Source organism: Neomonachus schauinslandi, chromosome 8 (genome assembly GCF_002201575.2).
Source record: "Neomonachus schauinslandi chromosome 8, ASM220157v2, whole genome shotgun sequence".
Taxonomy (NCBI): Eukaryota; Metazoa; Chordata; class Mammalia; order Carnivora; family Phocidae; genus Neomonachus; species Neomonachus schauinslandi.
In genome coordinates this window covers 21,920,294-21,936,318 of record NC_058410.1, presented here as the reverse complement: position 1 = coordinate 21,936,318, position 16,025 = coordinate 21,920,294, and the positions used below count along the sequence as shown (strand labels likewise).

General features: G+C 40.4%; 1 protein-coding gene across 1 annotated transcript in view; it reads left to right on the top strand.

The window, feature by feature from the left end:
• PHACTR2 (phosphatase and actin regulator 2) overlaps positions 1 to 16,025 on the top strand; it is an 87,802-nt gene that overhangs the window by 25,632 nt on the left and 46,145 nt on the right. Inside the window, exons 4-5 of the mRNA XM_021693268.1 lie at positions 6,768 to 6,848; positions 12,068 to 12,226. Coding sequence (XP_021548943.1) covers positions 6,768 to 6,848; positions 12,068 to 12,226 — 240 coding nt within the window. The remainder of the gene's footprint in view (positions 1 to 6,767; positions 6,849 to 12,067; positions 12,227 to 16,025) is intronic.

Genomic DNA, 16,025 nt, shown 5'->3' with positions numbered 1-16,025 from the left:
AATTGCTCATTTAAAATTAACTTTAAAAAGTTTTTCTACCTCATGTCTTGAAGGGAAATTGGAAAGCATTATACCTGTTGTGGGAAAGTTGAAATCTTTGTAATTATCGACTCAGTCTGGAGAATGCAAGCAGTAGGCTTTTGGCTAGACACATTGGGTTCGACCAGATTCCGAGTATGTGATTGGAAAATGTGTTTCACCTCTGTGAGTCTCAATATCCTTATCTATTCAAGGGAACTAAAAAGAATTGTTTAGCCTGTCTTTCAGGAATACTGGGAAGCGTAATGAGAAAATAAATATAAAAATGCTACCTAGGCATCAAATAAATGGATGATTACTATCAGGTTTCTGAAGGAAGTTGTGACACTGATTTCCCAAGAGGAGGAGGGGACATGGATCTCACCATCTTCCTCTTTTTTAAGGTCTGGTCAAGTTTCAAACTCTTGGGGGATAAAGAAGTTCCGTGTAGTTCTTTCATATTTCTGCCTTGAAAATCTAGAGGATCTTTAGCCTCTGCTGGAAGAAAATTCACGTTAAAGAAGCATCTGTGAAACACTTTTTTTGACTCTTTAGAAGTAAAACCTCTTTACTGCCGATGAATAATAATAGACTTAGGCAAATGGAGAATTTATTGGTTCATGCAAGTAAAAAGCCCTGGGCCAAACAGCCTTTAGTTTTGGTTGGATCCAGGTGCTTGAAAGCTAAGATTAGGAATCTGTCTCCTTCTTTGAGCCTATGTTCCTCAGTATTGGCTTTTTTACTTTTTTTTTTTAAGTTAGACTTTCCTTTTATGGAGGCAAAATGACTACTTACAGCTCTAGGCCCATATGCAGCTAGTTTTAATAGATAACAAAAGAAAGAGAAAGCCTTCTTTTCCAGTTGTTCGGGAAATCCTTGGGCTGGTTGTCATTGGTGCAACTTGGGCACAGCCCCTCCGAACCAGTCACGAAGGCCAGGAAGATATCAGGCTCTGACTGGATAGGCCTGGGAGCCCTAGAGCCCAGCATTGGGGTTAGCTTCACACAAATGGCATGGACTGAACTATGAGGAAGGTGGTTCCTCAAAGGCTAACTATCAGGAAGACTGTTTCTAAAATAAGAAAATAGAAAATAGAAAAGATTAGAAAAGGGTGCTAGACATGCCTTCCCTCCGTCCCCTCAAAAAACAAAACCAAAAACTTAATGCAATATATTATTTGGGGCACTATGGGGATGAAATGATAAATAAGACATCTGTCATAGGGCTTCGAGTCATGTGAATATGCAACTAGGTACACATGTAGCAATGAAGAAGAAGTGCTGTTAACAGAAATAATAGTAATTAACATTTATTCAGTGCTTTCTAGATTCTAGCTCCTGGTCTAAACACTTTAGCTTTTTAACTCCAAAAGATCTCCAAAAGAACCAGAAAAGGTAGCAGTTGTTCTCCCATTTTAAAGATTTTATTTTTTTATTTGTCAGAGAGAGAGAGAGAGAGAGCACAAGCAGGGGGAGCGGCACGCAGAGGGAGAAACAGGCTTCCCCCTGAGCAAGAAGCCTGATGTGGGACATGATCCCAGAGTCCTGGGATCATGACCTGAGCTGAAGGCAGATGCTTAACCGACTGAGCCACCCAGGTGTCCCAGTTCCCCCATTTTGTAGATGAAAAAGCTGAGGCACAGAGAAGTTACTTTATAGTACGTTAGGAACAGTTATTACTGATTAGCCACCCAGAATGGTGACATTGTCCTGCAGGGGGCGCTGTCTGAAGAGGTTTTAGGATTATAGGAGGATTTCACCAGAGAGGGGGAGAGGGCAAAGGTGTGATTCTAGGAGAAAGAAACACTGAAAGAATGTACAGGAAGTATTTAGGAAATGGTGAGAAGTAAGAGTAAGGTTGGGCTTTAACACTGGGCTTGTGGAAAAGGATGAACAAGAGGGAGGGGGAGAATGGTCCACTGGGACCAGTTGTAAAGCCTGGCCATAGCTCTGAGGGGTTGGGCTTTTTCCATAGTCTGTTGGATTTTTAAGTAGGGGAGAGACTTGGATTAAACGAAAATGGCCAGACCCCTGAGTATTTTTAGTGGGGGATGTTGGCTTTATTTCTCTGCCTTATGTTCTTGAGCTGTTTTGGAAGTTTTTGCAAATGTCCCGTTGGGTGGCATTTAGGTGGTGGTTTCTTTAAAGGACTTTGCTACACTTTAGTGAAGGGTTTTTTAAAAGGGAGCCCGTTTTTTGACATTCTGTTTTCTGTAACTGCTATTGAGGAGAGGTAAAGCAAAGCCAGGCTCTTATGGAACACTTGCAACCTGAGACAAGCAGGTCTCTGTTTCGGTCACAGTTGTACAGTAAAGCCGTTCAGTCCTCAGAACCAGGACGATAACACGGTGCGCTTATTTAATAGTCTAATTGCTCTTCTGTTCTGTTCCGTCATTAAACGGTGTTAGAATTGAGAATTAGGACTCTCTTTCCTCGCCAAAAGAAAACACAAGTGGCTTGTTGACTGCAAGATTTACTCTCACAGATCCTTCCAGAGGAATATAAAATCCTGGCCGTGCCTCCACAGCAAGGAGGTGGCATATGCCCCGGCCTCGTCTCCTGAATGCAGGCTCCGTGCCCAGAAGGACATCATAAATCATTTAAAATTTATGATGAGCCCAGTCGGGTGTTACACCCTGTTAGTTGGCTGCCATCTGTCCTCTGCACACTATAGCCTTCCTTCTTCAGAGCACAGAGACTTTTTCAGATGAGCCGTAGGACAGAGAGCTCAGGATTTTCCCTTTGGCGGGCCCAGCCAAGAAGTAGAGGGGGCAGAAAACAGAAGACGCCTGTTCGTAGAGTCTTACCACAGGCCTCGCTTGCTCTCTCCTAGGCTGGAGGTGGAGAAGGGGCAGAAAACAAGACCGTTAACATTATCAGCCTGTTTTCTCTTATTCGTTTATGCAGCAAATGCACATATTTTCTGAGTTCTAACAACCTGCAAGGCACTATTGGGAAAATGGCAGTAAACAAGAGTTTTGGTTCTCATTGAGATCATACTTAAAAAGTAGATGCCAGTTCAGGAGGGGATGCCGTATTTTGCAGGATAAGATGGATAAAGATGAGAAAAGGAACAAGCTATTCTACGTTGGGTGTGTGAGGAAGGGATTTCTAATAAGGTGACCTTTGAGCAGAGACTTGAAGGAAGTGATGGACTGAGCTGTGTGGGGGTCCGGGAAAAACCCATCCTGGTAAGGACAGAGGCCACCAGGCAGGGGCTTGCCGTGTGTGTCAGGTGACAAGCAGCAGGGCTGGAGGGGCTGGAGCAGAGAGAGCCAGGAGGGAGCCATCAGGGAAGGACCCCACGGTGGGGAGCATCGTGTGGGGGGCAGCCTCTGGGGGTCATTGTGGAGACCATGCCAAGGAGTAGAGATAGTATTCAAAGCCAGATGGACAGCCATTGGATGCTTTTGGGAAGATCGGTCCTTTTCAAATATTTGAAAAGCCAGAGTATAAGCATGAGAGCAGGAAAATGGGGACACAGGGCGTCCTTCCCTTCTTAGAAAAATGTATGCTGTTGTAATCACAAGGGACTGTCGGAACTTTAACTCCCCCAGTCCAGGGAGCAAAACAGAAATCATGGGTTTGCTTGATCTTCATGTAAAAACCACACATGCCTTTTTTGATTGGGATAAAAGTGAGCCCCCATGAGCTATTTACTCAACTGGGAACAATACTTCTCCTGGAGAGACCTGGCTACTGCACCCGGTGATCTATGCCCCTGCTAAGTCTCTTCCCCAGCAGTACTTGCGAGGGAGGCAGACCCCCAACATTATTGCTGTTGTTGCACTGATTAGTGTGAACTTCAGGGTCAAAGAGCAGCTGGTTGGATCCTCGACATCAGATTCTAGGAGGCTTCAATAACCCGCTTTGCTCTCAGTGAACACAGAGCTAACTCACACTGTTTCCCCATCACAAATGACTAGAGCTATAGGGACTGTGGGCTTGATTAACTGCCGAAGTCACAGGGAGTGTGGTTCTGACTCCTTATGAGGAATACTTTCCTAAGAATGAGGGTGACAGATATCTGGAGGAGGCCATCCTGCCTCTGAATGTTTTCAAGCAGGTGAGCACATCTCAGGAATGTTCCTGAAATGACTCTGGCTTTGTGCGGCCCTGTTGGACGAGAATGACCTCTCCAGTTCATTCCAGTGCAGAACACTTCCAAGCCTGTGAAAAAGTGTCCAGTGAATGTGCTCTGCAAACATACAGACACTGTGTAAACATGAGGCAAATATTTTAAAAGATGAAGAGTGTGATACTTGTTCTTCTGGGAGAGTGGTGCTTGGAACTTGGTGCCCTAGCAACATACTTTCCATGCTCAGTCGCCTGCAGTTTGTTCTCATTGGCCCGCTACACAGTTATCTGCACTATGTGTTAAAAACCTGCTCAGCCAGAGACCAAACAAATCGCCAGGGCATTTTCCAATCAGGGCCCGTTTATAAAAGGTAGAGCAAAGAACAAAGCTGTGGGGTTTGATTCCTGGCAGGAAGCCCAAGCTGCGTCCTCAGAGCTCCAGAATTTACAAGGAAGAAAGAGGAGGGATTTATTAACTGAGATTAAGTTAGACTTAAAGCGACAGAAAGCTTAAAACTAAAACTGAAGCATCCTCTGGGATCCATACTGGAAAGGCAGAATCAAAAACGAGATATGTTCTGGGCTCTCGGACGATTTTTTTTTAGTGCAAGAGTGAAAGCTTTTAAAGACGCCCAAAGCAGAGATTACAGAATGGCCTTGATTAATGATAGAGGATCACACACCATTGGAGCTGGGTGAGGTGTCCTTCAGCGACCATTGAATGCAGTGGTCAGGGTCCTTCTGAGCCACCTGTGCAGTGTTGGCAGCGCCCCTACTGTGTCGTTAGGGGTGTTGTTTGGCTCCCTGTGCTGACAGGAGTTCTCTTCTCTTTGACAAAAGCTTGGACAAATTGAAGCTATCCTGAAATAACAGCTCTCTTTTTACCTAAAAGAACAGCTCCAGCTGGCCCCCCACACCCAGTTAACTTTGTCCATTGAAATCACCAGCGTTTAATGAGCTGTGGTTACTTGCTTCTGGAAGGAGGGTGGAGTGGGGCTGGGTGGCAATCTAAAAGAGGGGAAGGTTCTGTGTGTGTGTCCATTTGAACCAAGAAGGTGTTAATTATCATTCTTGTGACCATTTGTTCATCCACTCGTTCACTTATTCATTTTCTTGTTTGTTTCCATTCTGAGTCTGTCCACAAAATGTGTCTGGCAAAACTGAGAGCAAAGGGCACGTATGCTAGAAATTAAATACAAATGAAGTCAGGTTTCTAAGAAGGAGGAAACAGATTTCATCCATGAATTGTCATATGAAATCTGTGTTAATATCAAGTGTTACTCTGACCTCTGGCAACCAGGATAAAAGGGAAATACACAATTACTGGTTGTCAGAAAAGGAAAGAAATATTTCAGTTTCTTCCAGAGAAACTAAGTGTTGGTACTCTGGGGCTCATGCCATTGCTGAAGACTTTCAGGGGCTTCATACAAAGCTCTCAGCCCAAGGTACACCCCTTTCTCCCCCTCTCTGTCTTCAAAGTCCTTCCTTCAGACCACCTGGAGCACCCTCAAAAAACATGTCCTTAGTGTTATTACGAGCCCTGTCTATATGTGTCAGGGCAGGACTTGGGGTAATGGATCTCGAAATGATGTTGTTCATGTGGTTCTAGGATTTGCAAATTCTGAGACCAGACAGAGGAATTGTGGGGAGAATCAGAGTCCAGTCCTGCTGTGGCTACCCAGTCTCCCCCAGTGTGCCTTTCCTTCTCCTTAAAGAGCCGTAGGCCCTTTCTGTGGCCTGGTTCTGCTGTGTCAAGGTGCTTTTTCGAACAGGTCATCTAGAGGGAAGAGAAGTCTCCAGAACACACTTCGGACAGTGTTGGCTCAGAGGATTAGTAGATTAGGATTAGTAGATGATACTAATTTCACACACCATCTTGGCCCCTCAAAGTGGGGAGTCGAGTTAGACATGCACAGGGTTCAGGAAACCAATATTATATACACATAAGGTGAATACTGTCCAAGTCCCACCCTAAACTCCTGAGCTCCACTCTGAAGTTGTAGCAGGAATTTAAATTCTTCCAGAAGAGGGAAGAGGCATTGTTGAGATTCCCATCCCTTGAAGTGCCTTTGAAAGCATGAATTGACCCCATCCTCCTGACTTGGGATTTGTCAAGGGATATAACGGAACATGCTTGAGTATGGCAAGGGAAAGAGTTACAGAGATCTGATGTGTTGGACTTTTGTGACAGATGGTGTGAGAGAGAAAACACTGGAAAAGTAGTGCCTTTTCTCTGGGATCCAGATGAGTTACCTGAATATCTACTGAACGTTTGTCTGTCTGTTTGGTTTTAATGTAAACATACGTATCCTTTGTATACATTGCATATTCATTGAAGCCTGTGTTTTAGAATGCCTAAAAAAAGGAATATTTTGAAGTGAGAAGTAGCCTTTGTGCTCTATAGCTGATATGAAATAATGTGTCTGGTTTCTTGCGCAAACATCATCATTTGAAGAACTAGGTGCAGCAGCTGGGTTTCAGAGCACGGCTGCAGTCCTTTGCCCTTGTCCTAATTATATTGACTCCAACCACGTATTTTGCTAGACAACGCAAAAAACTGGGCGTTGAGCCCTCAGGTGAACAGAATAAATATGCTCAATTCTACTTGGAATGTTTTTCATAATTATTTTAAGCAATGACTTGATTCTTACTTATGCTTATTCTTTTTAAAAGTATTAGAAAGGAAGATATCCACAAGACAAAGTAGAGAGGAGCTGATAAGAAGGGGCGTTCTTAAGGAGTTGCCTGATCAAGGTGAGGAAATTACTCATACATTTAAAGTAACTTGATCCTTTATTCTTTGGTCTTTCTTTCATTTTCTTTTAAAATTTAAGATGATCATGGTCTTTGGGAGATAAAGCAGTGAGTATGGCACTCTGAGAATCTTGCTTTAATTCAGAACACCTTTGTGGGCTGCAGAGAATCTAAGGTATTCTAGAAAAGAAATTCAGTGACCTTCACTGAATTCCGTCCTTCACTGTATGTCACTAACCCTAGAGCTCTACAGAGGTACTCAGCTGAAGATACAGATAAGATACAAATGTTTATATGACTCCTCATCTGTTCTTGAGCTTCAGTCCTTCTATACAAGTTAACTCAGTTGTTTGAGTAAATGCAATGTTGTTGCTTGGCTCCTGCCTTTTGGTTTCTTAAGCCTACCAGTAAAAGAAAAGGGAGAGAAAAGAAATAGTAAATGTATCTTTTGTTCTGATACTCTATAATACAATCAAATTTACAATCAATAAGGCACAAATGGAGAAATTAAATTAATCCGCTTTATGCATTCTCTCAAGTAATTTTCCTAGTATTGTTCTCTTTTCATTTCTTTGAATCTAATTGTCTTTCACCTTTTCACTAACAATTATTATTTCTAAGTATTTTGTTTTCCCTGTCCCTAATCTTCCCCTTTTTTCTCTATCCTAGCAAGAGGGAATCTTGCTCAAAAAGACTAGGCTTAAATAGAAACCAAGATAGACCCTCAGAAGAAGACACCAAGATTGGTTATTTCTCCAAATAAGTAACATCAGATAATTTTCATTGCTCCCCCTCCTCTTAAAACTATAGGAGATTTTTGTTGCAAAATTGTTGATTTACCTCATGCCTTCCCTTGCCCCACCCCCTGGACATTTACTGGGATAAAGTAGTATTATTGTACTTTTATGGGAACAAATAAAGTGCTATTAATTTGGAATTAAATCACAGGATTCTGGTAAATGTTCTTTGCAAAGAACATCTTTTGGAATCCACTATTTATAAATCCAAATGACACACTTTTTCCAACATCTGAATAATTCTAGAGTGGAGCTAGGAAATGCTTTACTATTTTACTGCTGTTTCAAAGAATATAGGGAAATCTAAAGTGAATAATGCCACTTTTCTTGAGCCCTCAAGATTTAGGCATTTTATTTCAATCTCTGACCGATTACATTTTTCTCATTCTGTTTTACGAATGAACTTTATGTCTTCTTTAATTTTCTGTTACCATGAAGCTATTTATTTCCTATCTGGGACTTTTAAAGATAAAAAAAAAAAAAGCACATCCCTAACTTTTTGTTCCTGGAAGGCGGGCTTGCAGTATCAAAATTAGTCTCCCCTCTAATCTCTCTGGAGGCAGGAGAGAAATTACAGATCCACTGAGCAATCACCTTTCTGAGCTATCACCTTCCTGGGCTGGGCCAGCACAATTGTTTGATATCATTTATTTGGAAATTGTTTAAAGAAAGGAAAAATGTAAAAATTTATGATTGAAATTGCTAATGAGTATGAAAGATAGAGATTTAGAGACCCCTTTTTTACCTGATTAAAAATTATAGCTAGAAAAGAGTTTATTTTTCCTAAAAACAAGTGGCACTGGTCAACTTAAAGAAATGCTTAGTGTTGATTGGTTTTTGTTCTGCCTAATCTGTTAAACTATTTACTTGATGGGTTATAATTTCTGATACTTACTTCCCAGAATTCTGACTCTAGTTGACCTTTTGGTAACCTCCGCAGACTGAACATTAAAAGTTTTTAAAACATAAAAGAACGAAACAATTTTTCACCTAAACATAATGTAATATTTAATGTTTGGGAAGTCCTAAATTACTGAATTTTACTTTCTGCCTTTTTCATGGTCCCTATATGGAACTATAGAAACGACCTAATCCTTGAAAGTTCCTGGTGATGCCTATTGTAAATAGAGTCTTTCCCCTTTTCAGCCAAAAGCTGGAGAAAATAGTTTTCTGTCATTTCTCTAGAAACAATTATCTTGAGAATTTCGGTTTGTTTTCAGCTCTAGCCAGAGACTGGAAGCTGCTGTGCTTGGTGACCACCTCTTGTCTTCTGCCACTGAAGATTCATCCTTTGCCTTGATCTTCCTGACCTTGCCTTAGCTCTTGACAGTTATTGTCAATTATGTCCTTTATTCAGGGAGCCAGATAGACTTTTTCGATCCCTCCAGCTTCCCTGGGTTGGACCTCATCCCATCCCACCCCATACCCTCACTCCCAGCTTTTATTATTATTATTCCTTTTAGATGATCTTTTTTACACTAACCTCTAACTTCCATCTAAAAGTTCAACAATTGGTCTTCTCTCCTGAGAATTCCCAGGTCTAGTCCAAGGTCATTCCTTATTTTCTGGTTCTTTCCTTCCATCTTTTCCCTTAGCTTTAGCATGAGGGCATGGAGATGTTCCTGCCTGCCGTGCAGCCTCTTTTCTCTCTCTTCTGCGGTGTACTAGTTTTAACCTTCGATGAGTCACTCACTGTTTGGTCACACACAACTTTCTCCTCATCTCTGTTTCTCTCTTAACTATATCCCAGATATACTCGTTTGGCCAGAAAGAGGGAAAGCCCCCAGACACTCTCCTGCTCCTTGTTTCACCACTGATGTCTGTGTGTGCTTTATCTCTTGTTCACTTGAAGCTTACAGCCTTTCCTGAGCTGTCTTTTTCCTCTGCACACAAGGGCTCCTATTACTTATGACATCAGCATCTTCCCCTGCTCTCCTTTGCTGGCAGGTATGTGTGCATTTTACTTACATACATAAACTATATGCACCCCCACTGGCTGACACACACATTGTGACACACAGAAATGCTCACATACATACATACACTCACATACTTAATCACTAACAAAACACATGTCCACTGTCATTCAAATATGCTTCTAAATTCACTTTTATACACAGACACAGATATATGGACATGCACACATTGACATATTTATTCTTTCACCAAAATATGCTCAACTAATTCAGTCATATGAAAGGGCTCATACTGTTTTATGAATGAACTTTATGTCTTCTTTAATTTTCTATTACCATGAAGCTATTTATTTCCTATCTGGGACTTTTAAAGATAAGAAAAAATTAACATCCCTAACTTTTTGTTCATGAAAGGCGGGCTTGCAGTATCAAAATTAGTCTCCCCTCTAATCTCTCTGGAGGCAGGCGAGAAATTACAGATCCACTGAGCAATCACCTTCCTGGGCCAGAAGGAAGGGCTCAACTTGTTTTAGCTCTACCATTATGCACAAAACTAGAAAACTTTTTCAGTGCACACACCAATTAATTATTAATAACTTTAGTTCTACTCTGTTTGATGTTTGAATTTGTATTTATCACACATCAGTCTCTTTTTCCTACCTTATTTTCATAGGCACTAGCTTTATTTCAGACCTCGAAGTAAGTATCTTTCCACATTGTTGACTCTATTATGTGAAAATCCAATTTCTTATTGCACCACGACTATTTAATTTTCTCTCTAGCTTTTTTGTTCTAGATTTTAAAATCAATTATTTAACCTACTAAAGAATTTTAGCATAATAAGGGTTAAAATATAATTAAGTTTTCGCTAACATGACTTCAGCATATTTTTGTTATCAATTAAAGGCCGAGTAATCAAAGATAAATTTATATTTGGGTTGCCTAAAAATTGAGGGTTTTTTTTATATAAAGAAGTGGTTTTCTATTTTGTTTGGAATTTTCCATTCTTACATTAGTTTTTAATTTCCCTGTGTCTAATATCTGGACATTACATTGTGTCTCCCCTCCCTTGTTTTTAATAGCGAATTCCTTGGTATCTAATAATAAGAATTAAGAATCATTTGGTTTCCCTTTGGTTTGACCTATACTCTTTAAAAAGTATTACCTTAATTTTATTGAAATAGTTAAGATTTATTTGCAGTGGCATTGCCCTCAATTATCATCTATTTTACTTGTATACAGGAATCAGATTATAGGTACTTGGAAGTTATATGGCTCAGCAGTGATTGCTTTTTCATTTTGAGCATGACAAAATTCCATGATATGTATTTTTCTTATTAAAATGTCATGCCTGTTTTTATGGACAAGGCTAATGGATTTTATGTTGAGCCAAAGCAGTTCAATCATATTTAATGAAAATTTGAGAGATGATCTCTGTTTTACTTATAATGATTGCCAAAATAAGATTAATCAAAGACTGCATAAAAAGAGCTCTAATCATGCATTTCTTGAACTTTGCAAAGTCAAAACTTCAACTCCTTATTATTTATTTATTTATTTTTTTACACTGGTAGCAAAGCCTCTTAAAATGTTCCAGATACGATCTAGGGTTAGTCTTTTCAAACATCATTGAATTAAGAGTTTATGCAAAAATCTCATTCACTTTAGAAACTTCTAGAAATTATGAAACTTCACGGATAAGATTTAGTTATTTCTGATTTAGATAACATATTAGAAATTTTATTTTCACTTGTGATTTTTTTAAAAGTTCCTCTGTAATTATTTTTTTTCACATTTTTTTCCCCTAGTGTTTTCAAATTATAATTAGGCCACATTAAAGGCTTTGGTCTGTTATATTTAACAATTACCTGAGTGCATTTTAATATTTCCATCAATAAATAAGAAAATGAAAATAGAATTAGCCTCACTACCACCTTTCCCTGAATACAGAGTGGTAGTTATATTCATATGTAAAGTTAACATTATCACAGATGCAATCATGTGAGACAGAGATGGTTGTAAATTTTCATATTCTCCCTCTAACCATTTGTATATGTAATTACATTTCATGCTATTTGTGTATTTATATTCACCTTATGTTTTCAGTGCTTGTTAAAAATGTTTATTCCATTTTTCAGATTTCTCCTTTTACCGTTCAGTTTGTGAATGACAAAGAGACTCCTAAGTACTGACTTCAACAAAGCCTAAGTACAGAAGAGAAGGGCTCTGTTGCCCAGGCATGTTGTATAATTAGGATAATAATTCCCACTGTCGCGAAAGGGCAAGCAGATATCCCCTCCATTGCTGCTTTCCCCCAAGACTAAGGATTTTCTAGCTCTTTCTTTGGAATGAATTATTTAGTAAAAGATGGTGAAATGATGCAGGATGTATTTGGTTCCCAGGGTCTGAAAACACGAACCCAAACCCTACAGTCCTAGTAACTGGAAAACTGGGTTTTAAGAAAGCCATCAAGTTAGACATCTAGGTGTTTCTTTCCCCATTATAGATGGAGATGTAACAGTTAACTTTGAAAATTCAAACGGGCACATGATACCCATCGGAGAGGAATCTACCCGAGAGGAAAATGTAGTAAAATCTGAAGAAGGTAATGGCTCTGTAGCTGAAAAATCACCACCTCTGGAGGAAAAGGCAGAAGATAAGAAAGGTAAAATCAAGAGATTCTCCATATTCTTTTACTTCAATACAGCTCAACGTTGAGAATCAGGTCTTAGGCTCCAAATAGTGACTCTTAAGACCAGTTAGGGAGAAGGTTTGCAAACACAAAGAAGAGAGAAATTACAAGTGAAGAGAAATGGGATGGTTTTCTCAGGTAGATGCATACATTTTGTAAGCACGTCATTTAATTTTTTTACTTGGAAGCATTAATTAACAGTAATAAGCAGATCGCCTCTTCAATCATTAGAGCTATCTGGGAATATTATCCTTTCCTCAGGAGCTTTCCCTCAGTATTTTCTCTTATTTTTAGAAAAAATGCCATCAGTCTGAGTATCTTCTTCTATTAGTTAGAAGTGACCTTTGTGAGCATGTCAGTGTGGAGGGATGGAGGGGTATCAAAACCAAGATGGCTCTTTCCGCCCAGCATCATCTCTCCAATAGTGGGAACTTGCCTGGTGGCATCCATACACCCAATATTGTAGGTTCTAGTCCAGGTTCTAGACATTTCTGAGAGAGACCCAGGAATAGTTCCCAGAGATGCTGGGGACTTTGGTTGACCACAGCCTCAGCTTCATGATTTGTCTGTGCAATTGGAAATTTCAAAATACGCCAGGGGCAATTATGCCCTTCCCTGAAGGCTTCTTAAAAGACCTTGGTTTCTAGAGTGAATATGCTATGGTCGATTAAGGTACCTGCAAAATCTGTGTCTATCAAGGACCCCTCAAAACATTTCACAAGTTCCTGGTCACTGACTGATTGATTGATTACCTCTCCCTAAGACTTCTATCATGTGCAGGAACTTCCGAGCCTTGTACTTATGCAAATCAGAACTGAAACCCCCACAAAGTAAGGATTTGTTGGGAGATTCTAGATGATTCCATGCAGCCTCGAAATGAATCCTCAGGAAGCAGACTATTTCCTGTTCTGTAATGTCTGCCTCTGAGTTGGATGGCAAAAATTTGTCAGACCTAGCTTAAGTTCTGTAGGCATTGTGAAAATTCTTAGAAACTAAGCAGACTTGTCTTCCTCTGTTCTTGACCCAAATCCTCTAAAGACAAAGAAAACAAAAGAGCACTTGACAGACATTGTAACTTAAAATCATCTTCTCTGGAAGTCCATAACCCCTTATTTGCATATAAATTAGCCTGTAAAAATTTCAGAAGCCTCTGTGAACAATCTGTTAGAAATTTATTATTTTGCTTTATTTATTCAGTATTAAGTATAGTATTCATGAGGCTTTACTTAGTCTTGTTCTATTGAAGGACTCTGGTTAAACTTACAAATACTGATTATAAGAAATTAGCTAATATTTTTAATGATCATATTCCTGGAACATAAAGAGAAAATAGACCTAAATAGATTCCAGTGGGATTAATTTGGAAGTATTCATGCAAGTAGTGGTTTTTTTTTTTTTAAGTCCAACTATCCTGTCTCACCCAACTGTTAAATTTCAGATCCATCTGTGGTTTGTCCCTGGTACAGCCTTTTCACATTCAAGAATCACACCCTTCCTTACGTAATGGTGCCATCATTAATGCTTGCCTGGTCCATGTGGGATGTCCATCAGTGGTCTGACCATGCTTCAAAGGAAGTGCTTCCCTTATCAACTTAATAAAAAGTTGCTGACAGTTCTATGTTAATGAAACCAGCAGGCCTTGATGTTCTAAAAAGATGGCAGACCTCGTAGTCCATGGATATTTGAGAGGTGTTTTTGTTTTCTTATTCTTTTTTTTTTTTTTAAGATTTTATTTATTTGACAGAGAGGGACATAGCGAGAGAGGGAACACAAGCAGGGGGAGTGGGAGAGGGAGACGCAGGCTTCCCACGGAGCAGGGAGCCCGATGCGGGGCTCAATCCCAGGACCCTGGGATCGTGACCTGAGCCGAAGGCAGACGCCCAACGACTGAGCCACCCAGGCGCCCCATGTTTTCTTATTCTTTACTTAGAATTAGTACATTCAGTTCTTTTTGGTCAAACAAGATCTAAGCATCTTGCTTGGCTGGTCTGGATATCAAGAGATGGAAATGCTGGACATGCTGCCACACCCCAATAAGGCAGCAAAGCTTCCCTCCTGCTGCGTGGATGGTGCACCTGCCGGAGCCACACGGAAAGTGAGGGAAGGCATTTGGTATGGAAGCCACTTCCTGAGAGTCAAAAGAATGTCACTCATAACTCACACAGTACACAATGTTAAACATAAGATAACCTCATAAACAAAGATAACCACTTACTTCTCTGGGAAGACACCATTTAATTCCAAAAAACAGCCCAAGATTCACTTTTGCTTCTGCTCCTTTCATGGTTTCACTAGCATGCAAATCCACAATCCCATGTTCTTAATTCACCCTTTGGGTGTTCTTAATTCCCTTTCCCGGGGGTGAAATGCTCCCTTTCCTTTCACATTAAGCCAATTTATCCAAGAGTGTTATTTCATCTATTAATTGTTTATATTTGCAAAACCGTGCCACATGCCCTTAAGCCCCCAAATGCTTGTATGTCTTTGTAAGATAATATGTCAGTACTTTAATAATTGAAACATCGGTGTCAAAGAAAATAGAACAAATGGCAAATGCCCTTACACTGCATGGTGTGTAGGTTCCACCTGCAACTCTTGGGTGTTCCTGGGGCTCTGGATGGCACTGGACTCCAGAGTTGGTACGGTGGTCTGGGACCTCCTCTGCCTAACACTGGAGACTCTTCCCTAAAACCTTCAGGGCTTTCAGTCTCCCATTATTCCTTCTCAGTGAGTGCCTTTAAATATATAAGAAAAACTGATCTTGAATCTGTTATACATATATTGGTATTAAATATAAGAAATCTGAAAATAATTTGATACTCTGTCTGTTGAGGTGTTGTAGAGAGCTTTCCATGAAGTAACAAGGGACCTACATGCATTTGTTCCACAAATAATAATGAAGGTCTCCCATGGGTAGGGCTTTGCTGGGGCTAGGAGAAGAGTGGTGAGTCAGAAATGGTCTTTGACTCCAAGCAGATCGTGGCCTACGGGAGCGCAGCATGCAAACAGGCAATCGCCGAGCAAGATAGAAAGTACTCTGGAAGGCCTGAGCACATGGAACTAGGGGAGCTTGCAGTGGGGACCAAATTTCGTTCTTAGAAGCAGATATTTCCAAACTGAGATCTGAAGGAGACAAGGAGGTAGTCAGGTGAAGGAGGGGAATTGGGGCAGAGGTGCTTTCTTGGCAAAGCGAGGGTCACGCGCTGTTCTCAGGTTTGTTCTAAAAGTGTTGACCTGATGGAAGGAGCCATAGTATAAAAAACAGCTATCCTCCAGACATATTGTTTTTTTTTTTTAAAAGATTTTATTTATTTATTTGAGAGAGAGATTGAGAGACAGAGAGCACGAGAGGGAAGAGGGTCAGAGGGAGAAGCAGACCCCCCGCTGAGCAGGGAACCCGATGTGGGACTCGATCCAGGGACTCCAGGATCATGACCTGAGCCGAAGGCAGTCGCTCAACCAACTGAGCCACCCGGGCGCCCCTCCAGACATATTGTTTTAAAACATAGTATCTGTATCAACCCAGAATGAATAGGCACCCCTTCCTTAACCTTCTCTTGAAAAGATAATACTCCTATACACCATCAGTTTATATCATGTCTTCAGGTCGTATGGTAATAAAAAATATAAAGACTTCATTCATTACCTCTTAGATACAAGTAGAGAGTTTGTTTTCTACCAACATGGTGTTAATAACTATCAGCCAGTCGCATTCATTGAATAGACCTCCTGTTTAAAGCATTGTGTTTAATGGGATTTTAGACATGTAGAC